Here is a 25,437-nt window from a genome sequence, read left to right as displayed (position 1 = left end):
TATTTAATATGTATGATTTGATTAATTTAGACTACTTACAGAGTTCTATAACTACTACTATAGTCTATTCTCACCACTATGAAGAACTAAGCTCAGATTCACAGCCATTGCCAGTCAGTCTCCAACCTCACTACCTCCACTACTAACAATGGCTGTCTGTCTCTATAGTTCACTGCTCTGGACAATGTTTATAATGGATTTATCATTTATATGGCCTCTGGTGAGATCTCATTCATTTAGGTTTTTTGTATTATGACACCTATCAGTATATAAATTAGTATTTCATAGTACGTATGAGTACATTTGATTTTCACTTTGCTACTTATTTTAACTTTTAAAGCTCTATGATGAACAATGCTACAAGGACATTTGTATATAAATATTTTTTTGTGTATGATGCTGGAGATCAAACCTAGGAACTGGTCCATGCTAGGCCAGTGCTTCACTACATCCCCATCCTTCTGTGTATAAGTTTATTTTGCATATATATGCCATCACATTTCTTAGTTATATACCTAAGCGTTGAACTGCAGGATCACTTGGCAATTCTACTTTTAATTTACTAGGAAACAATTGAGATAGGATTCTACATGCTGACCAGCAACAAATGAGGGTTATTTTATGTGTGCACTTAGTCCTCTGAGGTATTGATCAAATTGATAGAACAGGACTGAGTCAGTGTCTTCTTTTCACTTCTTTTCACTTTGAGAATCCCTCAGTTCCGTGAAGTGAGCCGTTTCTATCAGACACATAGTTGATACCTCATGGTTCCATTTCACAAATACTCATGCAATACCGAGGTATCTTATAAGTTTTTAACCTAGGTCCACATGTACAAAGGAGAAACATAGTCAGGCTTTTTACCCAGTTACCCAGGCTGATGGCAGAGCTGAGATTAAGTTCTTGGTCTGCTGACTGGAACCCAAGGCCTCCCTGTCCCTCAGCTCTGCCTCTTAAGGTAGAACACAGTCCCTTTGGATGCAGTGCTCATTCCACTGTCCCATGCCGTCCCCCTGAGGCTCTGAGTTCAGTTGTGGAGACAAAGTCTCTGTCCATGAAACACTAAAAATACATACACAATATGGGGAAACCTTAAGAACTGGAATGGTCTCATTTTCTGGAGCCTGTTACTAGTATTTCTTTCTCTTTTAGATATTGATGGCCCCAAAAACCTAGTGACTGACCAGGTGACAGAGACCACTCTTAGTGTCTCCTGGGACCCAGTGGAGGCTGACATCGATAGGTACATGGTACGCTACACGTCTCCTGATGGAGAGACCAAGGAGGTCCCTGTGTCAAAGGATAAGAGCAGCACAGTCCTGAGGGGCCTGAGGCCAGGTGTGGAGTACAAGGTTGATGTGTGGGCCCAGAAGGGGGCCCAGGACAGCCGAAAGGCCAACACCAAGGCCCCCACAGGTATGAATATTGTAGCTTTATGATGTGGCATATTTCATGGTAAGCTTTTAGTGAGGATACTTGCTATTCCTTCTCTGGCCTTGGAAGAAATCAATGATCATAAGAAGACCAGAGTTGTACACTTTTTTTCATAACACTCACACTATCCCTCTATGCTACTTAACATGTTAATTCAAAGTAAGGACCCCATTTTCTCCTCTTCTTTTGTCTCTTGAAGGTTAATGGTGAGTGACACATCCACCCACTGTTTATCACGATGTGTATTTCCTTTGTGATCAGTCTCACAAGATTCCTCTCGGAAAGAAAGAACATATGCTAGAATCTATAAGCCAAATACTTTACTGAAATAAATGGCTTTTTCTGTGCTCTCTTTGGGACAGAAAAGGATACTGCTTTCTTAGAAAAGAAACCCTCTCCAGTACCGTGTTTCCTTCTTTGAAGATCCTGTGACTAATTAATTATATCTAAGAACAGCTGATAGGCTTTTCCATCTGTGTTTCCTCTTTATCAAGAGCAGCCTTCCCAAGATGCCTTTTCACATGAAATTCACCCTCTTGAAGAGTCCAGTTCAGGGGACTTAGTTTTTTCTTGACATAGTCCCAGAATTGCACAATGGCTGCCACTGTCTCAGTGACGTCACCAGCCAGAGGAACCTCCTGTCCCTCACCAGTAGCTTCCCATCCTCATTCCCTACAGCCTTAACTAACGAGTGCTGTCTGTCTCTATAGGCCGCTGCTCTGGATGTATCTTTTTAAACTAAAAGTATGCTTTTGTTAATTCTAGAGAATTTCATAATGTACCCAATGCATTGTGGTCATTCCCCACTCTCCCCACCTCCTCCCAAGATTGGGTTGTTATCTCTTCCATCCTCTTTATAACAACGCACGGAGTCCAGTTTATACTATCCATATACTCATGGGTGTGAGGCCCTCTGTGGTTGACCCACCACACCCCTAAAGACCCTTTTCCAGAACCCATCAATTATCAATAGCTCCTCAGCTGGGGGACAGGTTCCTTGAGTCCCCTCCCATTCATGCTGCTGGGAGTTTGTGGTTACAATGGTCTGGTGATGACCACAAGACCACGTTTTTTGTGCAGGTCCTTTCCAACTGTAGCTCTCACATCTTACTGTCTCTTCTTCGTCAATGGTCCCCAAGCCAGGGTGTAGCGATATAGATATCACGTTTGTGGCTGAGCCCTCGAAAGTCATTTGTTGTCCAAAGTATGACTGGTTGTCAGTTTCTGCATCAACTTCTGTCCACTCTACAGAGAAACTTCTCTGATTTGTTATAGATATATGCCATATTTCATGTGGCCTTTAGTAATTTATCATTTTTACAAAATGGTATTCCTCAGTTTTTCTTATTGTAGCATGGATCCAGTCTAAATTTTATCATTAGTGAGTGTTTTGTTGTACGGCCATATGACAATTTGTTTCTCCATTTGTTACTTGTGAAATTGTGCATTGTGCCATAGCATTTGTGTGTTAGTTTGTTTCCAGGACATATATGCCTAGGAATAGAATTTCTGGATTACTCTCTTATTCAGTCTTTCATTTTCCAGTATATTATATATGCCAGTGTGTTTCTGTAGTGTTTATACCACTTTATATGCCCATTAGGAGGGAATAAGGGCTTTCTTCCTTTTCCTCATGGAGATCTGAGTTTATACAATTTACAATTAAAATCTGTTTTACAATTAAAAATCTGCAAACCAGTGAAATCTTTGATTTCACCAAGATACACAGAGAGCTGATGAGGGTGGGATTTGATTCATGAAGTATACATGGAATATTGATCTATCTTATAACATAGTCTAAAGGCCACATGTATGCAAAAGGAAACTGAGGCACACTCAATCCAGCTGAGCTGTCCAAATTCATAGCTGGTGAATGAGAGACCTGTGGTAAGATTCTTGGTCGACTGATTATAACCTAAGGCATTTTCTATCCCTCAGCTGTTATTCTGGAGTTCGAGTAGAACATAGCTCTTCTAAATCTGGCTGTGGTGGCCCTCCCATTGTCCCATTCTTCCTCTCTGAGGATCCAAGAGTCCACTTGTGGTCTCAGTGAGACCACATACTGACAGACACATATGGAGTGGAAAACTCTAAGAACAGGAAACTCTGCCCAAGCACAATGTCCTCAATCTTTGTGTCTACTCTGGTTAGTATTTATTGACCAGTGCTTTCCCTTTCAGATATTGACAGTCCCAAAAACCTGGCGATCAACCAGGTGACAGAGACCACGCTCAGTGTCTCCTGGGACCCAGTACAGGCTGATATCGACAGGTATGTGGTGCGCTACACCTCTGCTGATGGAGAATCCAAAGAATTCTTGATTGGGAAGGAACAGAGGAGCACTGTCCTGACAGGCCTGAGGCCAGGCGTAGAGTACAAGGTTGAAGTGTGGGCCCAGAAAGGAGCCCGGGAGAGCAAGAAAGCCAACACCAAAGGCCACACAGGTAATGAACAGCATGGTGTAGCAGGATGATGTCTGTCATGCCATGCTTAGGGGAAGTCAAATTTTAATTTCTCCCTGTGTTGCAGATGGGTACCCCTGGTTCTTGGAAGAGCAGCTTTATTTTTGGCATGATCGGCCTCACACACCATCCCTTACTCCTTTCAGCTGATTTCCCTGTGTGCTAGACCAGTGGTTCTCAACCTCCCTAATGCTGCAATCGTTAATACAGTTCCTCATGTTGTGGTGACCTCCAACCATAAAATTATTTTTGTTGCTACTTCATAGCTGTAATTGTGCTACAGTTATGAATTATAATATAAATAACTGTTTTTTCCAATGGTCTAAGTGACCCCTGTGAAAGAATTAAACCTGCAGGTTGAGAACCACTGGGCTATGCTTTCTCCAAACAGTCTCCAAACTGCTCAGCTGATCGTGTGTACAATTCCTCTTCCAAGTGCTTGGATCTCTTGCCAGAGATACTGTTTTCTCATGAATAATACAATAATACCAGAAAATGAAAAAAAATCAAAACTTACTTTAAGACTCTAGATTTTACATCTGTTGTCACAAGTAAAGGTTTGCTTCTCTACATACAAATTATATTTTAATTATAAAACCAATTAGTCACTGTACATGATAAGTCCTATGAGAGACCTTTACTGTAATGCTAATGAACACAAACTTGTTTGCAAAAGAAAGGATCTCCAACTCAAATCTCTGTATGTTACCTGTCACACTCCTCGAATATAGAGCAAAAGCTTGACGGTCCATGAATGACAAATTAGGTTTTTTTTGAGCTTTTAGTAGAAGTTATACTCTAGATTTTCTTGTTCTGGTTGGTTGGGGTCTCCACATGGATAGGGAAACATTCCTAAGAAGAAATGTGCATGTATGAAGACAAATAAGAAACAAACAACAAATGAACAACCCCCCCACCACCAAAATGGAATGTATGATGTAGAAAAACAACAGAAAATGAAAGCTCACCAGTCACTCATCTGGCAGTTTCTGCACTCTAGACCTTTTAATAGTACATATTGATTTCTTGTCGTTGCCATCACTACCACCACCACCACCACCACCACCACCACCACCACCACCACCACCATCATCACCATCATTTATGTGTGTGTGTGTGCGTCTGCGTGTGCGTGTGTGTGAGTGTACACGTAGACACACACGGGATGTGGTACATGTGTGGAGATCAGAAGATAATTTTCTAGAGTTAGTTCTCTCCTCCAGTTTCAGGGATCACAGTCAGGTCGCCACACTTACGCAAGCATCTTTACTGACTGAGTCATCTTGCTGACCCAATAACACATACTGACTAAGACTTTTCCTTGTAGACATTGACAGTCCCAAAAACCTGGTGACCAATCAGGTGACAGAAAATACAGCCACCATCTCCTGGGACCCAGTGCAGGCTGATATTGACAGGTACATGGTGCGCTACACCTCTGCTGATGGAGAGACCAGGGAGGTTCCAGTGAGGAAGGAGAAGAGTAGCACGGTGCTCACAGGCCTGAGGCCAGGAGTGGAGTACACAGTCCAAGTGTGGGCTCAGAAGGGGGCCCGGGAGAGCAGGAAGGCCAAAACCAAGGCCCCCACAGGTAATGGATGTTGTTTACTGGGAATGTCAAGCCTGTCACAGAAGAACAAACCTTTTTTTCCTTTTCTTACATTGATGTAAAATAGAAGAAGGTGAGGGATGAACAAGCTGGGTCGATAATAGAGGTTCGTCTATTACTGCTGTGTGATGGCACGGGTGTTTTGGGGTCTGTGATCGCAGAGACTGGACTGTTTCAGGAGGGCACCTTAACCCATTTCTTCCAACATACACAGCACTTGTCAAAGATAAGGTAAAATTGTAAACAACGAACTTTTATTTTTGGTTTATAGTTGTAGAGAAGAATCCCACTGTCTGGGTTGTCCTGCACCACAACACACATGGACAAATGAACATGGAAGGCAAAGAGAAGGCGAGGTCTTGAACTTAAGCCTACATCTGAGTTGTCTTTCCCACTCCTGTGGCGGCATCAGTCCCTTCATGAGAGCGGAGCCCTCACAAACTGAACGCCTCGCTAAAGTTCTACTTCTTAAAACCTTACTGAGGGGTTTGATGGAGAGAGAGAGAGAGAGAGAGAGAGAGAGAGAGAGAGAGAGAGAGAGAGAAAGAGAGAGAGACAGAGAAAGAGAGAGACAGAGACAGAGAGACAGAGACAGAGACAGAGAGAGAGAGAGAGAGAGAGAGAGGAAAAAATCAAACAAACCAAACCTCCCATTCATTTTCAAAGAGAACAAAGTGCAGTAACAGATCCTTTGCTGAGTAGTCCCCCGAATGCCTTGAAACTTTCTCCGTAGCATATGCCCTTAATTGTTAATGCTCCCCAGCTACTGAAGATTTTAGCAACTAATGTGAAATTAATATAAAAGTTCTAAAATTCTTGGGTTAAAGAACTGTTCTGAGGCAAGCTGGGCCATGTAGACTTGACCTAATAGAAACCGTATGGTATAAAGTTAAAACAATCGTCCTGGGAAACAGGAGAGCCCCGTCTCCAGTACAAAGCTAACTTTTCATCGCCATCTTTTAAGGGCATGATGGACCTAGGGATGCAGTTATGAACAACATTAAGTATGGTCTGTGCTCTCCTGACATCCAGTGGGAGAGACAGGCAATAAATTAAAAGGAAAACGTATAACTGTAACTTATGGTACACTCTCTGAAGAACATGAAGATGTTATAGGTCAAGAGAAGGGTGGGAAGGAAGGGGTAGTGATTAAATGAGGTGAGTGGGTGGCCGTAGGGTGTGCATTGTCAGATGCACCAAAGAAATGACCATTAACAATGCAGTTTATATAGGATAACAGCATGCAAGTACTCAGGGCTGACACGGTAGCTCTTTCTGTGCAGGAGTCCTGGGCTCCTTGTCTGTTATATATCCCTCATATTAAATGAATATAAATTGTATTCATTTAGTTGTTCAACATACATCTGCATTCCAGCCCGTTGAAAGAGGCCTTGGAAAGGGCAGGACATGACTGGAATATTGCATGCATCGGTTCTCAGAATTATTTCTAAGATCCAAGACACAGTGGCCAGCCTCAGTGATAGGCAGCCTGAAGAATGAGGTCCTCAGAGGGATGGTCACATGTTCAGCTTTAACCCCGTTACACTGTTCTGTTAAACTGTCCTCCAAAACCCAACTACTTTCATTAGATAAATATTAGTAAAATCAATTATTTGGTCGAACTAATCACATTTCAAACTATCAGTAGATACCTGACTGATGGCTTAGTGCTGTGTTGGACAATCTGGAGGAGAAGCTGGTCATTTCTGGTATCAGCAATTTCAGGACTCTAATCTGTAATGAGATGATTGAGAAACGGGGAGAGGTAGATATCATTGGAGCAGGAGGTGAGAGGGCAATCGTTCTGAGATGAGGTGGAAAGGAACAGAGTCATCAGGTTATATAGGACTGAAGGACAAACTGTCATAGCTACGGATTAGAGACACAGCCCAGCATTCATCTGAAAACAGTTTTCAGAACACAGTGAGAATAAGTTGAAGAGCTGACAAGGGAAGAAATAGATTGGTGAAGGAATTACTATTAAAATCTAGTTAGTGACAGGGGAGTGATGGCAGCAATAGGAACACAGAGAAGGGGATGACTGGCAACATGTTCTGGAGATACAAGCAATATTACTCGATCAATAAGACATGGAATAAGGAAAATAAAGAATCAAGTATGACTGTGCTGGTTTGAGCAATATGGAAGATTGGAGTACTTTTTTTTTTTTTTTGAGGAAGGAGGCTAAGAGTGTTTATCTCTTCAGGGAGGCAACGAAGACTTAAATATTTAAATTTGAAATACCTGCAAGATTCTTTTGCTAACGGTTTGCTTTTATTAGTTCCACAAATACATACTGGAGATGAGCCAGGCATTGTAGAGGATCTGCAATAATACATACAAACCAGGGGCTTAGAATTGTGCTTTTGTTCCACACGGGTAGCCAGTAAATATTCAAAGCACAGAAATGGTAGGATCATATTCGTGAGAATGGATAGGGATAGAAGAACAGAGAGAGGAAAGGAAGGAAGGAGGGAGAAAGGGTGAGAGAGAGAAGGAGGGAGAGAGAAAGAGAGAGGAGGGTAGAGGAAAGGAGAGAGAGAGAGAGAGAGAGAGAGAGAGAGAGAGAGAGAGAATGAATATCCAGTATAAAGGTTACACTCAAAGAGCAGAAGAGGCAAGGCAGAGATGCCAATGTATTAAGGACATTGGAAGAGTATGAAACTATGGAAGCCAAGAGCTGAGAGTTTTCCAAGAATGGAATGGATCTGTTCTGTACAATGTCACTCAAAGACAGAGTAAATTAAAACAAAAGAACCAAACATAAAGATTGAGTAACCTGAGGATGTCTATGCCCATTAGAGAGTTGTCCATATAGAACATTTTAGTGACCTACACTAGCAGACTTGGTGGTATGGTGCAGGACCACGACGGAGCTGAACTTGAGTGTGAGGTGAGTGATGGTGAAACACGCAGACCCTTCTCTGGTTTACTGGTTGAGAGGTGCAGAGGAATGTCACGAAATGTGAAAAGAAGGAGGATCCCTGCTATTGATTTTCTGTGACTGATGACGAAGGGGGAAATACTAATGATTAAGAGATAGAGAGAGGAAAAGAAGAAAGCCCTGGAGATGGGGAGAGACCAGAATTCGGAGCAGAAAGGTCTTTGTTTGAAAGCAAGAAATAGGAATGGGAGTCTTCATTTCTCTTCTTTAATAAGCCAAGGGGCTAGCAGGTATTTGGTGAGGCACAGTAGATGCAATGGCGAGGGTAGAGGAGATTGTTCTAGTGATAGTTTCAGTGCTTTAGCTGGTTCTGATTTTCACTGGATGCTGATGAAAACGGGAAGGACAGAACATTTCCAGAGAGATAAATGTAGAGAAGGCATGGCTCTGTTGGGTGTAACATCCAGTGTCCTGTTCCCCTGGAAAGTGGAAACTGGGGAACCTTCTTTCTTTCTTTCTTTCTTTCTTTCTTTCTTTCTTTCTTTCTTTCTTTCTTTCTTTCTTTCTTTCTTTTCTTCCTTCCTTCCTTCCTTCCTTCCTTCCTTCCTTTCTTTCTTTCTTTCTTTCTTTCTCTCTTTCTTTCTCTCTCTCTCTCCCTTCCTTTCTATCGTCCTTCTTTCCTTCCTTCCTTCCTTCCATCCTCCTCCCCTCTCTCCTTTCTTTCTTTTAATTTTTGAAATAGGGCCGTACCATATAGCCCTGACTGTCCTTGGCTCTCTGCTCCTCTGGCCTCAGAACTGTTGGGATCTCAGGAATGGCCACTATATCTGCTTTGTTTCTGTATTTATACCACAGTTAGCAATATAATTATACCAGTGATAATTAGACTGCTATTAGCTCTCTCTTGTGGAGTGGGTGGTGAGATGCTTTTCCGTAGTTCTAAACTCAGCCTTCTCTAAATCTTAAAGAAATTGACAGCCCCAAGAACTTGGTGACCAACCGAGTGACAGAGAATACAGCCACCATCTCCTGGGACCCAGTACGAGCCACCATTGACAGGTACATGGTTCGCTACACCTCTGCGGATGGAGAGACTAAGGAGGTTCCAGTGTCAAAGGACCAGAGTAGCACCATCCTGACAGGTCTGAAGCCAGGCATGGAGTATACCATTCATGTGTGGGCCCAGAAGGGGGCTCGGGAGAGCAAGAAGGCTGATACCAAGGCCCTAACAGGTATACACTTCCTCTATAACAAGGGCAAGGAGGGAAGCAGGAAGAATGGCTGCTTTATCTGAAGATGTTTTCCAAAGCAGTTCTCCACTGACCTTATGTATGTTGTATGTGTTACGTGTTCGTGTGTATGTAAGCATGTGTTAATGGGCATGGAGGTTAGAAGCTGACATGAGGTGTCTTTCTCAGTTGCTGTCCATATTGGTTTTTGAGATGGTCTTTCTTTGATTTGGCTAGGCTGTCTGGTCAGTAAAGCTCAATTGATCCTGCCTGTCTCTGCCTCCTCTGCCCTGCTATTACAGAAATGTGTTACTGTCCCTGGATTTCTATATGGGTAGTAAGGATCCGAACTTAGATTCTCATGCATGCGTCCACCAAGACTTTTCTTTAGCCTCATAGTTCTTTCTCTGCTCTCTCTCTCTCTCTCTCTCTCTCTCTCTCTCTCTCTCTCTCTGTATGTTTGCACATGAGCATGAGCATGCCATGGCACACATGTGGAAGTCAGAGAACACCTTTCAAGAGTTGGGTCTCTCTGTCCTTCACCAAGGTTCTGAGATTGAACTCTAGTTGTTAGGCTCAGTGGCAATCACCTGCCAGCAGAGCCATCTTGCTAGCCCCGATTTTCCAAATTTTAAAGACAACAACCAAGTTAGCATCTTCCTGCTTCATAGAAACAGGAAATTAACCAAGTCAGACATCCCGAGTCCACAGCCAGGGGACAGTGGTTAATCAAAGAGGAGGCAGAAACTGCCTCAAAATATGTTAATAGCTATGTGCTGATTTGATTCTGCAGGAAATTCAGTCTCTCTATGTGATGGATAGCAAATGATCCATGCCAGATGTTATGCTTTACAAAATCAAACCAAGCTGATATTACAGAGACTCAAAATTTGTCAAAACAACCTAATTCAAAACAACAGCTGTCTGATTTCTATTAAAATACTACAATTCAGTTTTCAGCTGAAATGCTACTGGGTAGAAAATAGCCCGGAGATGTCTTTTTGGGAAGTTCTAAATTAAAATCACCTTTTATGATTTTTTTCCCTTCAAAATGGAAATTTCCATTCATATCTTATTTGCTTAAAAATATGAACATTCTGACGAGCTTTGGTGGGAATTAGTATTTTTGCTGAGCTTTGGCTTTCCTGGTACATGCTCACACATCCATGTACATCCTCTGGTGTCTGCTTACACACCCATGCACTCCCTCTGGTGTATATGCTCACACACTCATGCATACCCTTTGGTGTGTGCTCATACACCCATGCACACCCTCTGGTGTCTGCTCACACACCCATGCACACCCTCTGGTGTCTGCTCACACACCCATGCACACCCTCTGGTGTCTGCTCACACACCCATGCATGCCCTCTGATGTGGGCTTACATGTGTACATCCTCTGGTACATGCACATATTTGTGCATGCCCTCTGATTTTTGTTCACACACTGGTGCATGCCCTCTGACATATGCTCACACACCTGTGAATTCTCTCTGGCTTTGTCTGTATCCTTCTTAGCCCCCAGCCCTGCCCCTTCTGTTTCTCAGAAAGAGTCTCACAGGAAGGTCTCTGGCGGGCATCAAGCTCTCCGAAGTCCTCCTTGCTCAGCCTCTTGAATGCGGGTATGGCAGGTGTGAGTGACCGCACTCACTTTCTTTTTAAATATATAAAAACCATCTCTTATTTCTGTACTGGATATTTTTGAAGGCCATACACTTAGATGCTTAAGAAATAAAATTTTGTATTTTTATACTAACGTAAATATATTCCAAGTCCTCTTACATATTATGGTTCCCAATCTCAATATATAACTCTTTGGGGGACTCTCAGTGCTAATCATTAAAAGCATGGCAGTTTTTCATTGCCTTTCCAGACAGGGAGGTGTCTTTGACCTGGGTTCTCTGTGCAGGGCCCTTTGTAATCTGTAGCTCTCATCTTTCCAAATCACCCAGGAAGCTCCACCACCATAGAGAGCCTGTGTCCAAATCAGTCTGTTTCACCACTCTGGGCATCTACTGGGGAAACGAGACCCAGAGTTTCTCCCTCTTGAGACTACCCAGTGCCCCATTCCTAGATCCTCTTGAATTCCACAGGTCTGTGCTTCGAGAGGCAAAGGCTAGGGAGACTGAGCAAAACAGGATTGCCAGCCGCTTGAAGGCTGTGAGAGATGGGACAACACATAAGAGGGAAAGAAAACAGATGACTTAAACTTGTGCATGTTTTAGGAAGAATAACTACGTGGCCTCTCATTTACAGAAATTGACCCTCCCAAAAATTTCCGTCCATTTGGTGTAACACATTCCAGTGGGGTTTTGACCTGGATGCCCCCCTCTGCTCAAATCGATGGCTACATTTTGACCTACCAGCTTCCAAATGGCATCTTGAAGGTATCAGGACTTCTTGTGTTTCTCTTGGTGTCTTCTCTTCACAGCCTCCCTGTAGAACACCTTGTTGGCTTGACTTGTTGATCTGCCACTAAGTACAGTTATTGTGAGCACCGTTCTCATTGTAAGGACTAACCTCAGTGCCTGTTTCTTGCTGACGCTGGCTGTGCGTATCCTCCATTTTATCATTCCTTTTACTGCTTACTTTGAAGTTCTATTGGCTCAAACTCAAGGTCTTGTGAATACTAGGCAAGCTCTGTATCACCCAGCTCCACAGTCAGCTCTGTTATTTCCTACTTCCTGCTGCTTCTCCTGCACTTCCTTCTGTCCTTCCTGCTTCTCCTGCACACCTTCCTGCTGCACCTCCTCCTGCTGCCGCTGCAGCTCCTCCCCCTGCTTCTCTTGCTCCTCCCCCTGCTTCTCTCTTCTGCTCCCCCATTTCCCCTCTACCTCCCTTTCTTTCTCCCCAACTTTCCTTCCTCCTTCTTTGCTGTAAACTGCTGGACCTGCCTAATATATTTACATTACAGGAGGATTGAGAAGTCTTTGTTTCTCCGTATCTAAGGCATTTAGGATAGCACTTAGCATGTGAATATTTTCTTTTGTTTTATTTTTGGCAACAGTGAGGCTTGAACTCAGAGCCCTGTACACGTTAGGCAAGTGCCCTACCCCTGAACAATGTCCCTAGCCTTTTTTAGTATTTTTATTTTGTGACAAGTTCTGACTAAATTGCTGAGGCTGGCTTCAAGCTTGAACTCTTCTCGCTTCAGTCTGGAAAGCAGCTAAGGTCAGAGGTGTGTGCGGTCACACTCCGGGCCACCAATAAAATCCACTGAAGAAGCAGTTGACCATTATTTTAAGGGCTAGCCTTCCTCAGGAATCTCTGGAAGCTAGCAAAGTTGGCCGGTAAAAAATTGTTGTTCTCTCTGTGGCAATAAACAAACAGATAAATAAGAAATAAGAAGGAAAAGAAGAAGAATACTTTGACTTAGTCATTATTACAATGGATGCATCTGACTGGCTTGCAGAGTTTAGTCCAATGTCTATAGAGTGAATAAGTCATATTCAGAGTTTCTTGAAATACCAACCACTTCTGTGTTTCACCATTATGACAGCCAGTTTGCCTTCTTTCTAAAACCACGTTTTTAATCAAACATTGTCAGCCCACTGCTGACAGCAGTTGTTATAGTCAGTGCCTCTCCAGGTATCTGAAGGCCCAAGTCCCTAGGCAACCTGGCTGGTGCTCCTGTGGTGGCCATGCATAGCCTCAGTTCTCAGCTAGTCATTCTAGCAATGCGGACTATCCATGGCATGTCCCCTCAGGAAAGCAGCTGACACTCTCTGGGATTCTGGACTGCCACTGAGCACTTGGACACCTTCTAATGTCATGCTTGTAAATGCTACCGATGCCCAGGGTGCTGGGAAGAGACGCTGAGCTGCTCACGGCCTGTTATCGTTTGTAGGAGGTGGAGCTCCAAAGAGGCCAGCAGAGATTTGAGTTGCAAGACCTGGAACAGGGCGTCACCTATCCTGTTTCTCTGGTTGCCTTTAAAGGTAATCAGCGGAGCCGGAGTGTGTCTACCACCCTTTCTACAGGTAATGTGGAATCTAGCCCCTTAAGTGACAATAAATAATGGGGGCCATTGGAGAAGCCAGGGAGGAGCATGGGGTTATGGAGAAATGAAAATGGGGTTCTGGTTTGCAAGCAAATGGGACTAAAGAGGGAGGTGGCAAGGCTAGGACACCTAGGAGAGTTGACATAGGACACTGAGGGACATAAGCCTAACTTAAAGGTGCATTTGCAGAGTTTGATGGGAGCAGAGTGATGGCCAGCTTGCCGTCCTTCTAAACACATGTTCCATGATCAATTTGTGAGCTAAGAATTGGAAGAAGCAAAATAGTTAGGAAACTTTGAAACAATTTCCAAACCAAGCGAATTGCCTTGTAATGGGGAAAGCCGCAATGTCTCTTCTTTTCTTCCTAACAACTTTGTCCTTCTGCTTGGTCTCAGTGGACGCCCGATTTCCACACCCCTCAGACTGCAGTCAGGTTCAGCAGAACACCAATGCTGCTGCCAGTGGCCTCTACACGATCTACCTCAATGGCGATGCCAGCCGGCCCATGCAGGTTTATTGTGACATGGACACGGATGGAGGCGGCTGGATTGTGAGTCTTAATGGTGCCCGGAGGAGCTCCGTGGAGCGTCTTGTTTCTTAGCCCAGGGAGATGGTCACAGCTATTCATGGAGGTTATATTTCATCTCTGTCCACGGGGAAAGGAACTTTGATGGCTTGTAACTGTTTGGAGAGAGATCTTATCCCATTGCAATGAGAGAATTTAGGGTTTAACACTGGTCACAGAACAGGGTTGGTTAAACCAGGGCTAAAGACTATGAGTTTAGCATCATCTAATAATGTCAGATGTGTGTATTACACGGCCTTCACATGATGCTTTAGTATGACAGGATTATCATTCTTGTTTTACAAAGAGGGAAGCTGAAGCTTACAGAGAAAAGATCTCTGGTTGAGTCAGTCACACATGTCAGTGACATTGCTGGAGCCACATTCCAGGAGACAGGGCGTCAGATCCTGGGTCTTCCTAATGGCTCATGTCAGGTCACCCAAGATAGAAATGCATGGCTTCTTTGGGAGAATCAGTCCTCTGAACTAGGTCCTCTTGTCTTTGGTCTATATCTTGGCTCTGTAGGGCAAAAACCAAATTCTAGGGCTTTGATTGGAAAGAGTAAAGCCAGAGCCAGAGAAGCTAGGACTGTGTCTAAGCTGTCCCCTCTGCCAAGAAGTTATACTTTCTTGGGCCATTGTCTCCTAACACTCAGAGTTCTTTCATTGCTTTCTGATTCGGTTCTATGATGAATCTTTGAAGATTGCAGGTGGGTTATTCATTCTTTCTCTCTCACTTGGCTTCTCCCTGAGTCTGAACCAATTGAGGGTCTTATTTTCTCTAATGATAGGTGGCTTTCACCTGCGAACATTGGAACCAATTGTGGGAGAGAGAAAGCATGGTCTCATAGTGTCTAGCTATGTTCACTTACACATTTGCTCAGGGCTCTGGGAAGCCAGATATCTTTGAGCAGTCCCAGGTAAAATGGTATCATCTGATGAGCTGCAATGAAGAACACTTAGTGTCCACACAATGACAAAGAACAATGGAAAGTCTGTTTCATCCAACAATTGGTTGATGGCAGAAACTCTTGATTTATGAAATAACATAACAGATTGTAACTTGGAAGGTCTCCCACCTAAGCAGCCCCATAGGTCTGTGCCTGCTGCTTTTCATCTGCACCACTGAACCTGAGCGTCAGTTCCCTCAGGCCCACAGCCCGATTTCCCACCGTTGTGCCTGTAATTGACCACTGGCAGGATGTCTGTACTGTTTAGTGTGGCCCTTTTTGAAAGTGAAGCCTATGCAAGGAAGAAACCATTTAACTAGGGCAGCTGAGAGGGAGAGAGGGAGACAGGGAAGGGAGCAGGGAGAGAGAGACAGAGTCATACAGAGACAGGCAAAGAGATAGAGAGATAGACACAGAGGCACAGAGACACACACACAGAGAGACAGGGAGACTGGGAGGGAGGGAGAGATGGAGGGAGGGAAGAGGTGGCGATAGTTTGTCTCTCTGCACCATGATATATTGTACAAATATTTATTGAGTACCTGCCATGTGTCAGACATAGACTAACAATCCAGGAATGAACAAATCAGATGAATCTCTGACTTCAGGGGTCTTGCTTTCTGTATACCCATACAAATGGACCTGACTTAAACACAGTAAGTTACAGAACTACCGAATCTACACAGCACTGTAGCTGGTAGCAGTCTCAACCCACACCATCTCATGTTTGTTTCAGCCTCCAGGAGGTAATACACGCAGACTATACAGAGGCCTCTCTAGGCCGGGGGCTCCAGAAGACATGTGGAGTCCCAAAACCTTCTACTACATATTTCACTTAGGGTTTGGGGGTTTTATTTGGTTCCAGGGCCTTCTGTCTCTTAAAGATAACCCAAGATTCTATTGAGTTTTTAAAATCCTTTTATGGAAGTTGTTCTCTAGTCCAGGCAGCAGGCACCTAATTTGATGAACAGGCAGAAGGACTTTGCCTCCAAGGCAACCCAGTTGGCTAGGAGGAGGTTGGAAAGAACATCAGGGCACACTTAAAAGTTTCAAATCTTTCCATATTGGAAGTCTAAGGGCTGCACCAGAGGCTCTTTCCACAGGCAGTTCAATACACGCTTGACTTTCTTCCCCTCCTGATTTAGCCATTCACAGTAGTGAGTAACTTCTCCAGGACGATGATTATAAAACCCAACATAGATATTTTACCACCTCTTAAGATTTATCTCCTTTTACTATTTTTAGCCTCAATCAAAGCCATCTGATTGAGATGTAGAAATTATGTGTATGGGTCAGTATACTTAAAATATGATCTAATACAATGCAAATCAACAATTATTAAGACATAATAATGACTTACTGTTACCTGTATGTGCCAGGCGTTGCTGCTGTATGACTTGCTGACCTTATTAAATGAAGACCTCATTTAAGCTCCAGAGTCATGTGGGCCTAGTCATACCTTGACCTGACAGTTCAGAGACACGAAGCTTGGGCTGTAGTTGTGGCTCAGTTGGTAAATGCTTGTCTGACATGCTCAAAGTCCTGGGATTGTTGTCTGGTACCACAGAAAACTAGATGTGGAGGTACACGATTGTATGCTAGCATATGGAAGGCAGAGGCAAAGGGATTAGAAGTTCAAGATCATCCTAGGTTATGTATGAGTTTGAGACCAGCCTGGACTTACTGGGGCATTTTACAAAACAAAGCAGAACAACAAAACCCCAAACCCCAAACATGCTCACCAGAGATAGGGAAATTGGTATTGCATATTTCATTAGAAAGGCAGGTTCAAAATCAATCCTAGCCTTGTGGTGGGAATGCTATTTAACACAGTGGATAGAAACATAAGGAATGTCAGTAGCATGTCCAGCCTAGGATTCCACTGTGAAACAAGAAGAATCTGAGAGCAGGGTTGACACAGGCTCCTTACTAGGAAACAAATCTTCTAAGTTTTCAGATATACTACTGAGGAAATAGAGCTGGGAGAGCCGGGTCTCTCAAACTTTCTGATCAAAAGATTGGACTATGTATTATCCTTGTTTGAGCCACCAAATGGTTGTATGGATGTGGATAGTTTTCTTGGCGTTTGCCATCTGTGAAATGGCATTGCTATTTTTTTGCCTCAGAGCCAACATTCATTAGATGTCCAGTAAATGGTTGTTATGCAAGTAAGTAAATAAATTCTGAATGAAAGGAAAAAAAACCCAAACAAACAAACACGACCCAACCAACCCCACACCAAGTGGGGGAAGCTTTAACAAATGGGCAACAGAGAAAAGGAGCATAAGAACAGTGTGCAAATTAGCAGTGTTGCCACTGTGTGTAACGGCTCGCTGTGATTTTCCCTAAATTCTTCTCATCAGCGTATGCCCATTTACGGGACATTTTTGGAGGCTGCAGACCATTCCATCTAGCCTTCCCAGAAACGCTGGGTCAGACTTCTCCATTCCTCTCTGCTTTACAGTGAGCTGGCTGAGATCAGAAACCAAAGCGACTGACTCACTATCTCCCGTGCCAGGACGTGTCTGTGGCTGACTTGGAGCCGGGGACATTTTCTTCCCATGGTGTCTTTGTTCAGCACCTCCTCAGCCACAAAGCTGTGATGGTGCTGAAGGGAGTTAATGGTGAGAGCTGCCACGTGTGACTTCAGCACTTTTCACTGCTAGAGAAAAGTGGAAAGATTGCACAAGCTTTGGGCTTACTTTACCAAATTCAAGGTTACGGATCACAGAGTGTCATGTGGGGGCTTCTTCCTTTAGGTCAGTCCAAGGAAAGCGTAGGTAGAGATGCAGGTCTAGACTTTGGTAAGTGGTTGCTAATCATCACTGAGTGGGCCACCATGGCTTTTAGCTTGATCTCAAGCTCAAGTGGAATAATACGCATTGCTCTTTTCAATACTGCATGCAGGTGTGTTTGGGTTTGGGAAAGTTTTCGAGTTTATCTCATATAAAGGAGTCTGATTTACTCTAAGGGAGAAGAGGCCTTTTCTTCTGGAGTAGAGATCTTTTTTGCATGCAAAGCAGTCGTCTTTCTGAAAAAGAATCAAATCTCTATTTCTCATTTTCCATTTACTCCTCAGCCCATCCCAGCCTGGCTTCTGTCCTCTCTCTAACACAGCCCTTGCTGTGTAACTGGGAATTCCCATGTCACTAAATCTCAAGGAGTTTTGATCTTACAACCCTTCACCCTTCATCAGTACTAGGTACTACTGACCCTCAGTTCTCTGTGGCTTTTGTGATTACACTTTATTTTTTTAGTTTTCTTTCTGTGTTCCTAGCTGTTTCCTCTCTCCTTAATGAAACCATCCATGCCCAGGAGAATATTGCAGGTCTTCAAGGATTGATTCCGTGCCCCTCTCTCCTCAGTTCTGACTTTCTTCGTATATGGCAGTATCCTTCCCTGTGCCTTCACTCTGAGTCTCAGTGAATCTTTGCTCATTAGGACAGCATGGTTCAGTGGCAGTAACAATGACGAGCCACCCTCCCATTCCTTTGCTCTAACAACACACATGCAGTCACTTCTGAGTGCCATCTCAGCAGTTCAGGATGCTGCCATTTTGTGGCTGGGCCACTGCAACATGCAGCTTTTACCACAGTACATGTCAGTAGAAGACAGCATGGAGGACCCTGCCTACTCTGATCCTCCCGCTTACAGCCTTTGGGCTAGGAATAGTCACATTCTTCTTACTTAACTGAAGAGGAAGCTGAGAAACATTGTGTGCTCTTGGGACGAGGAGAGTGAAATAGGACTTGGTGAATGCCTACCATTTCCCCCACATACACTTCTACCTTAGAGACCAAGCCTAGGTCTCTTGTCAGCACCCTAACCCCTTCAGCTGTCTACGTGAAACCCTTCTTCACCAGGAAACCTCAGAAAGAATTAATACTGGTCCAGGGATGTAACTCAGTAGTAGAACCCTTGCCTAGCACGCACAAGACTCTGCATTTGATTCCCAGCACAGCTAAAAAGAAAGGAAGACAAATAACCCCCAACTCACAGTGTCCCCAAGTAAGCTTAAAATACTCACAAAGGCTGTCCCTCTCAGAATCTTCCTTCTGCAAAAACAGCTGAGTAAATACTTATCCAGTTCTGCAACCCAAACTCCTACAGAAGAGGACTACCTATGGTGGGGTTGTTTAGTTCCTAAAAACACGGGCTGAAATTCCAATAATCAATCAACTCGTGTGTGCATGAACTCTCGGCATCGACTCCCTTTGTCACAGTCTGCCAAGTTTACCTTCTGCTGACATCTGTCTATCCTCAGGGTAGCTTCTTGTCTAACTTACCATCCCTTGTGAACAGCACAGTACAGTGCTCTTCAAACTAGTTACTGTGTCTTCCACTCTTGCCCCTGGTTGACTGTTCTCTACACTGTAGCCAGAAGAATCCGGGGAAAACCGTTTCCTGCTGAGTCCTCCCAATTTACCATTGCTTTTTACAATGGGCCAACATCCTCATCTAAACTGAATCCCACCAAGGTCAACCTTTGCCTGTTTTCCAGCCTCTTCTAGTTCTCTGTGACGGGCACCCAGAATTACAGACATCCCAGCCTTCCTTTCTCTTCTTGTTGCTCCTGCTTACCCCACAGGCCTCTGATACTTCCCAGAAGAGTCCTGCTGGCTCTTGCTTAGGTGCGGCCTCACTGTATCTTTCCCTCATAGCTCTTACCATTGGTTTAGTTGAATTCTTACTTGTTTGATTACCTAATTCATGTCTATCTTGTTTACTGGAATGTTTGCTCCATTCGGACAGGAACCATTTCTGTTTTACCCATTTTGCCCATCACCTTGCAGAGTTTGTACTATATGGGAGATGCTCGATAAATACTTGTTGGGTGAACTTCTGCTGTTCCATAAATACTAAATGCTTGCTGTGTTAGGATTCTCAAGAATAAAAATAATTCTTGCTTTCAAATTATTTCAGTGGATGATAAAAGATCATGCTCCAAGTGAGTTGAATGGTCGATGGTTATATGCACAGGCAGCAAAGATCTGGAATCTTCTGTCCTATGCAACCAACTACTAGCAACATATTACCAGCTCTCTCAAGCTTTTCTGTGATCTAAGATTAAGATTTCTTAAGAGTAGAAGTGTTCCCTGTTAGGTCCTATACATTTTCATACCTGGAATATATCTTTCACCTAAAATTCTTACGAATGTAATAGTATACTCAATATACTGAGATTTAAATAAAAATTGCTTCTAAACGTTAAGATGTAGGGCCAGTGTATTGCAGGTACATATTGCTCTCTTGCCTCCCAGGACCGCCTGGGAAACACAACTACCAGTTCTCTGCCCCTCAGCCATATCTGTTCAATAGCAAAGCAAAGCATTCATTTTCTTCCTCAGGTCTTTCAGAGACGTAACACTGGGCAGCTGGATTTCTTCAAGCGTTGGCGGAGTTATGTAGAAGGCTTTGGGGACCCCATGAAGGAGTTCTGGCTTGGTATGATCTCTGAGAATCAGGAAGGTGGGGTTGTGGGAGGACAATAGCCCTCTTGAGAAGTTGATGAGGCCATTTAAGGAAGCTCTCCCATTTTCAAGGAGAGGCCCAAGGGACAGGCACACTGTGTGGTGTGGCCATGTTGTCGGGAAGGTTCTTGCACAGCAGGGCTGGGTGAAGGACTGCCTGAGATGGCTTTTACTGCACACCTAAGCTCTACAGAGTTTTTTCAGAGCCTGGATTTCATATAACCACAGTAGAAGGACAGTTGATTGATTTGGATCTCAGGCTCTCATTAAGAGGATGTGCTTGCGGTTCCTGTAATTCTGCTGGTACAGCCAGACATTAAGGGCCTTAGTTTTGCCCATTTTCCCTCTGCTCTCTTTTGGAGCAGATGTTCACAGACAGTTAAATAGCCAATAAAACATCTACTCAGAAATATGATTTTTCAAAAAAAAATTGAATCTGGGTATTCAGTGTCTACTTGAGTAGATGATGTTTGTGCTTAGCTAGGTACGGAGTCCCCTCTGAGGTCTGAGGATGAGTGGTTACTTGATCTATTGCGGTGGAGGCAGTGGTCAGATTACCCCAATACGATATACTTTCTCCTATCTGATGGTATTCCACGAAGTCATTAGCATTGCCATGCCAAAGAAATAAGGGTGAGAACATTGGCACCCCAGGAGAAAGAGTTGGGGAAGCTCTTTATTAGCAGAAAAGATTAAATTCTAAGATGACTTTTATCTCCGAATGTCTCAGATGCAGACAGTGCAAGCTCATACACACACAAGTTGATTGGTTATTCGAATTCCATTCCATGTTTTTAGGACTTGACAAACTACATAATCTCACCACTGGCACTACCACTCGGTATGAGGTGAGGGCAGATTTACAGACTGCCAATGAATCCGCCTACGCTGTGTATGACTTCTTCCAAGTGGCATCCAGCAAAGAGCGGTACAAGCTGTCGGTTGGGAAATACAGAGGCACAGCAGGTAAGAGGGATGTCCCCCTCCCGGAGTCTTCCTCATTGCCGTCATCTAAGGAGTGGTTTGCCATGGGCTATGGATGTGGGCTGTGGGATACTGCTATGTAGAATTGGGTGTCTTTGCTAACAATGGAGGTCATGCTCTCAGAAGGGGCTTGAGGGTAAAGAAAGTTTAACCATAGAACTGGATTGATTTTTGTATGTTCTCCCCACCGCACCTGACTCCCCTTTTATTCTCCCCTGGTTTAGACTATTTGTACTTTTTTGAGCCTTTCAGTGAACTTCCATACTGTCTCTCTCTCTCTCTCTCTCTCTCTCTCTCTCTCTCTCTCTCTCTCTCTCTTTGTGTATATTATTGCAACATTTTGTGAAATTTGATGTGAATTAAGAGAGAAAAATGAAGGTACTGAGTCAAGCAGTAAGAATTTTAGATCTCATTAACTTACACATCGGGGACAACACAGAGATGAGCAGTTTAGCCAAAGGCAGGGACTCTTAGCCTCCATTAGCCACTCACTGGACTTTGGCCAGTGGGTGGTGTATTCAGTTGTACAGCGAAAGGAACACAATTAAGCAGCATGACTGAAATGCTGGGATTATACTGACAAACATTTAAAGAGGGGAGGGTGTGGTTGTGGTTGTTGCTTTGGTATTGACGTTTTAAAGACGATATTTGTGGCTTCTCTGCCTTTGCTCTGATTCTGGCTTTGGTGTAACCATGTCTAAATGTGTTGCTGGCAAAATCAGCTTACTGTATAGGACACAGTCTTTCTTCTCTAAGGCACGTGAAGAGAGGAGAACAACTTTTTCAGATTAAGTGGTATGGCGAATGAAGAGCTAAGGGATGGGGGTGGTGGGTACATCAAGGACCTGCATGGCCAGGGGAAGCTTCCTGGAGGACATGGCGGTGGGGTTGGCTGAGACAGAGAGCCAAACACAGATGGGAGGAAAGGAAGGGGCTTACCACATCTGAGGGCTCCCAGGAGGAACAGAGGACTAACCCAAGGCAAACAGATTGCCATGTACTCCAAAAGACATGTAGGGCATCTCAAAATTGTGTCCTCAAGGATCTCTGAGGTCTGGGATGAGGATCTGAAATGGTCAACTACGAATGGAAAATGTTGAGGTTTGGTCCTTTGCTATGGATTGCAATGCTAAATACTGTCCCCCAAGACCTGGCTGTCCCCAGGGATGACAGAATCTGCATGTAGACCCAAGTGACACATGTTATCTTGTCCCCCAAGTTATCCCTGATTGATGAATAAAGATGCCTACAGCCTATAGCTGGTTGGAAGATAGGCTGACTTTTGGTTTCTGGGCTTGGTGGCAGAGGCAGGGACCATGAAGGAGGGAAAGAGGAGAGAAAGAGAGAGAGGGAGGGAGGGAGGGAGGGGGAGGGAGGGAGGGAGAGAGAGAGAGAGAGGGAGAGAGAGAGAGAGAGAGGGAGGGAGAGAGAGAGGGAGGGAGAGAGAGAGAGAGGGAGAGAGAGAGGGAGGGAGAGAGAGAGAGGGAGAGAGAGAGAGCGAGAGAGGGAGAGAGGGGGAGAGCGAGAGAGGGAGAGAGGGGGAGAGAGAGAGAGGGAGAGAGGGAGAGAGAGAGAGAGGGAGAGAGGGAGAGAGAGAGAGAGGGAGAGAGAGAGAGAGAGAGAGAGAGCATGAGGGATGATGATTAGAGTTAAGAGTGACCCAGATGCAACATGGCAAGTTAATACAGGGTTATTGATAGGGAAGTAGATACCAATAATATAAAGGGTAGATATCCGTCCAGCTCTAGTGTATAAGGCTTATTATAAATATATAGATTGTGTGTCTTTTATGTGGGAACTGAATGGTCAAAGGCAGGGTAAAGCCTCTGATTGAGATTAAGTACTTTCTATAACAGGAAAATTTCTTTGAGTTCTATAATTTTATTTCTTAAAACCATAATATAATTTTGCTCATTTCATAGTAGCTAGCACAAAGCCTAGTACAGAGTTAATGAGTTTTAAAACAATGAAATTTCCATCAGGATTTCTCTGTGTAAGCTTGTGGATACTTAATACCTTAATAGGAATAGACCCAGAGTTTGTTTGACAAGGTGCTGGGGGGAGCAGGTGTGCTCCTGTCACCAAGGTGGTTGCACTTGGCTAAGGACTCTAAGCAGGGATTGCATGGGAAAGAGTGTGCAAAGAATTATTTCTGGGGAAAGTGATTGCAGTGAAAGGCACTGCAGCTACCAAGGCCCATTTTGCTTCGGATTCGCCTCTTCCTTCCTTAGACCGTCTCTATCTCTATGGGATGGAGGCGGTCTGCCCGGCATGATTCTAAGTGGAACACAAGTCATGGAGTCAGCTCTGAAAGTCAGGCCACTGGGGAAGTGAGTGGAAGGAGTCAACATATTCTAAATTAATTGACTTTCCCCAGGTACATTATCCACACTTTAACTCTATCAGATAATGCCTTTTCTAAAGCTGCTCAGGCCAACAAGTTGAGTCAGTGAGGATTTTTCTGGTTTTTTGTTTCTTTGTTTCTTTTTCTTTTTTTTGGTTTTCTTTTTCTTTTTCTTTTTTAGTTCACGGAAGAAGAGGCAGCTTGGATACAACTGGGAAACACAGACGGACTTTGCTCATATGATTATCAGGGTAGTTACAGAATGATTTAAATGATCAGAATGGTTATTATTTTCAGGACAGGCTCTGATCATATATCTCAGGCTAGCATACAACTTGTAATCTTCCTGTCCTGGACTCTTGAGTGCTGAGATTAAGGTATATACGGTCACACACAGTAATCATAATAATTTAATACTAAAATAACATAAATTCACTGTCTCAGATGACCGAGCCCATTAAATAACTCTTATCTCATCTTTAAATGAGGTCAGATTGCATTTCTGATGGCTTCAGTCTCTCCAACCATTTGGAATAATAAAGGACCTGCAGGCCAGCCCTCAGTTTCCCATCTGGTCCTCCTCCTACTCTGGTCTTAGTCTACCTGTAATCTAACTGGCTATCTTTCATGCTTTCAGTAAGACTTAGGCTTTCCCTCTCAGGTTAGAGTCTCGGGTATGACACACCTCAGCCCTGAGATCTTCCTGGACACGTTTGAAGTCAGGTAAATCTCTTCAGCTCCCATGCCTCCTGTTTCCCCCAAACCTGGCATCTTTCTTGGCTCCTTGGTTGAGACTTCATTCAGACCCATCTTCCCAGTTTGTCCCTTCCTTTCCCTTTCCTTTCTCGGACCATTAAACATTGCCTTTCCAGAGCCTAGTTAACATAATTCCGCAAATGAGCTGATGCTAATGGGAAGGGGAGTCAACATATTCTTAAATTAATGCCATTCTCTCCCAGGTTCCTTATTTGCATTTTAACTGTGACTGGGGGGTGATTCCCCGTTCTGAGGCTGTTCAGGCCAATAGGGCCAGCCAGTGGAGGATGACTTCTTTTTAATAGGAAGCCTTGGGAGACTCTCAAATCACATAGCATTTAGGTAGCCATTTAATCTTCCTGTGTGTACCATCACTCCTCCTTTATGTCCTGCATTACAACGGTGGGATCAGTGGCATTTTAACTTTCCTTGTATATGCTTTGGTTCCAATGAGGATTTTAAAATCTAGGAAGCTTCTGGCTATGATGAGATACAGGGTAGAAGACGGATGTTCAAATGGAAGGCGAAGGTCTTCCTGTCTTTATGCGTGCCATCTATTCCCGTGTCTAGCTTCGTTAATGCTTTTATTACAGCAGATATGTACAGCATTGGTGGAAAGGTGGGGCTTCAAGCTTGTCCCCACCTCAGATTGTCCAGCTGGACCGATAGCTTCTCACGTCCACTGAACTAATACTGCTTTTGTTTGCTTCTGCTTCTGCCTCTTACTTACTTCTCCTTCCTCTTCCTCTT

The 25,437-nt window shown here is 43.9% G+C and overlaps 1 protein-coding gene across 1 annotated transcript in view; it reads left to right on the top strand.

The window, feature by feature from the left end:
* Tnn (tenascin N) overlaps window positions 1-25,437 on the top strand; it is a 67,204-nt gene that overhangs the window by 34,137 nt on the left and 7,630 nt on the right. Inside the window, exons 12-20 of the mRNA NM_001107189.2 lie at window positions 1,153-1,416; window positions 3,615-3,878; window positions 5,224-5,487; window positions 9,358-9,621; window positions 11,875-12,005; window positions 13,466-13,598; window positions 14,014-14,168; window positions 20,481-20,577; window positions 21,402-21,569. Coding sequence (NP_001100659.2) covers window positions 1,153-1,416; window positions 3,615-3,878; window positions 5,224-5,487; window positions 9,358-9,621; window positions 11,875-12,005; window positions 13,466-13,598; window positions 14,014-14,168; window positions 20,481-20,577; window positions 21,402-21,569 — 1,740 coding nt within the window. The remainder of the gene's footprint in view (window positions 1-1,152; window positions 1,417-3,614; window positions 3,879-5,223; window positions 5,488-9,357; window positions 9,622-11,874; window positions 12,006-13,465; window positions 13,599-14,013; window positions 14,169-20,480; window positions 20,578-21,401; window positions 21,570-25,437) is intronic.

Source organism: Rattus norvegicus, chromosome 13, assembly GCF_036323735.1.
Source record: "Rattus norvegicus strain BN/NHsdMcwi chromosome 13, GRCr8, whole genome shotgun sequence".
Lineage (NCBI taxonomy): Eukaryota > Metazoa > Chordata > Mammalia > Rodentia > Muridae > Rattus > Rattus norvegicus.
Note: the sequence above shows the minus strand (reverse complement) of the source record. Positions and strands in the feature narration are given on the sequence as shown.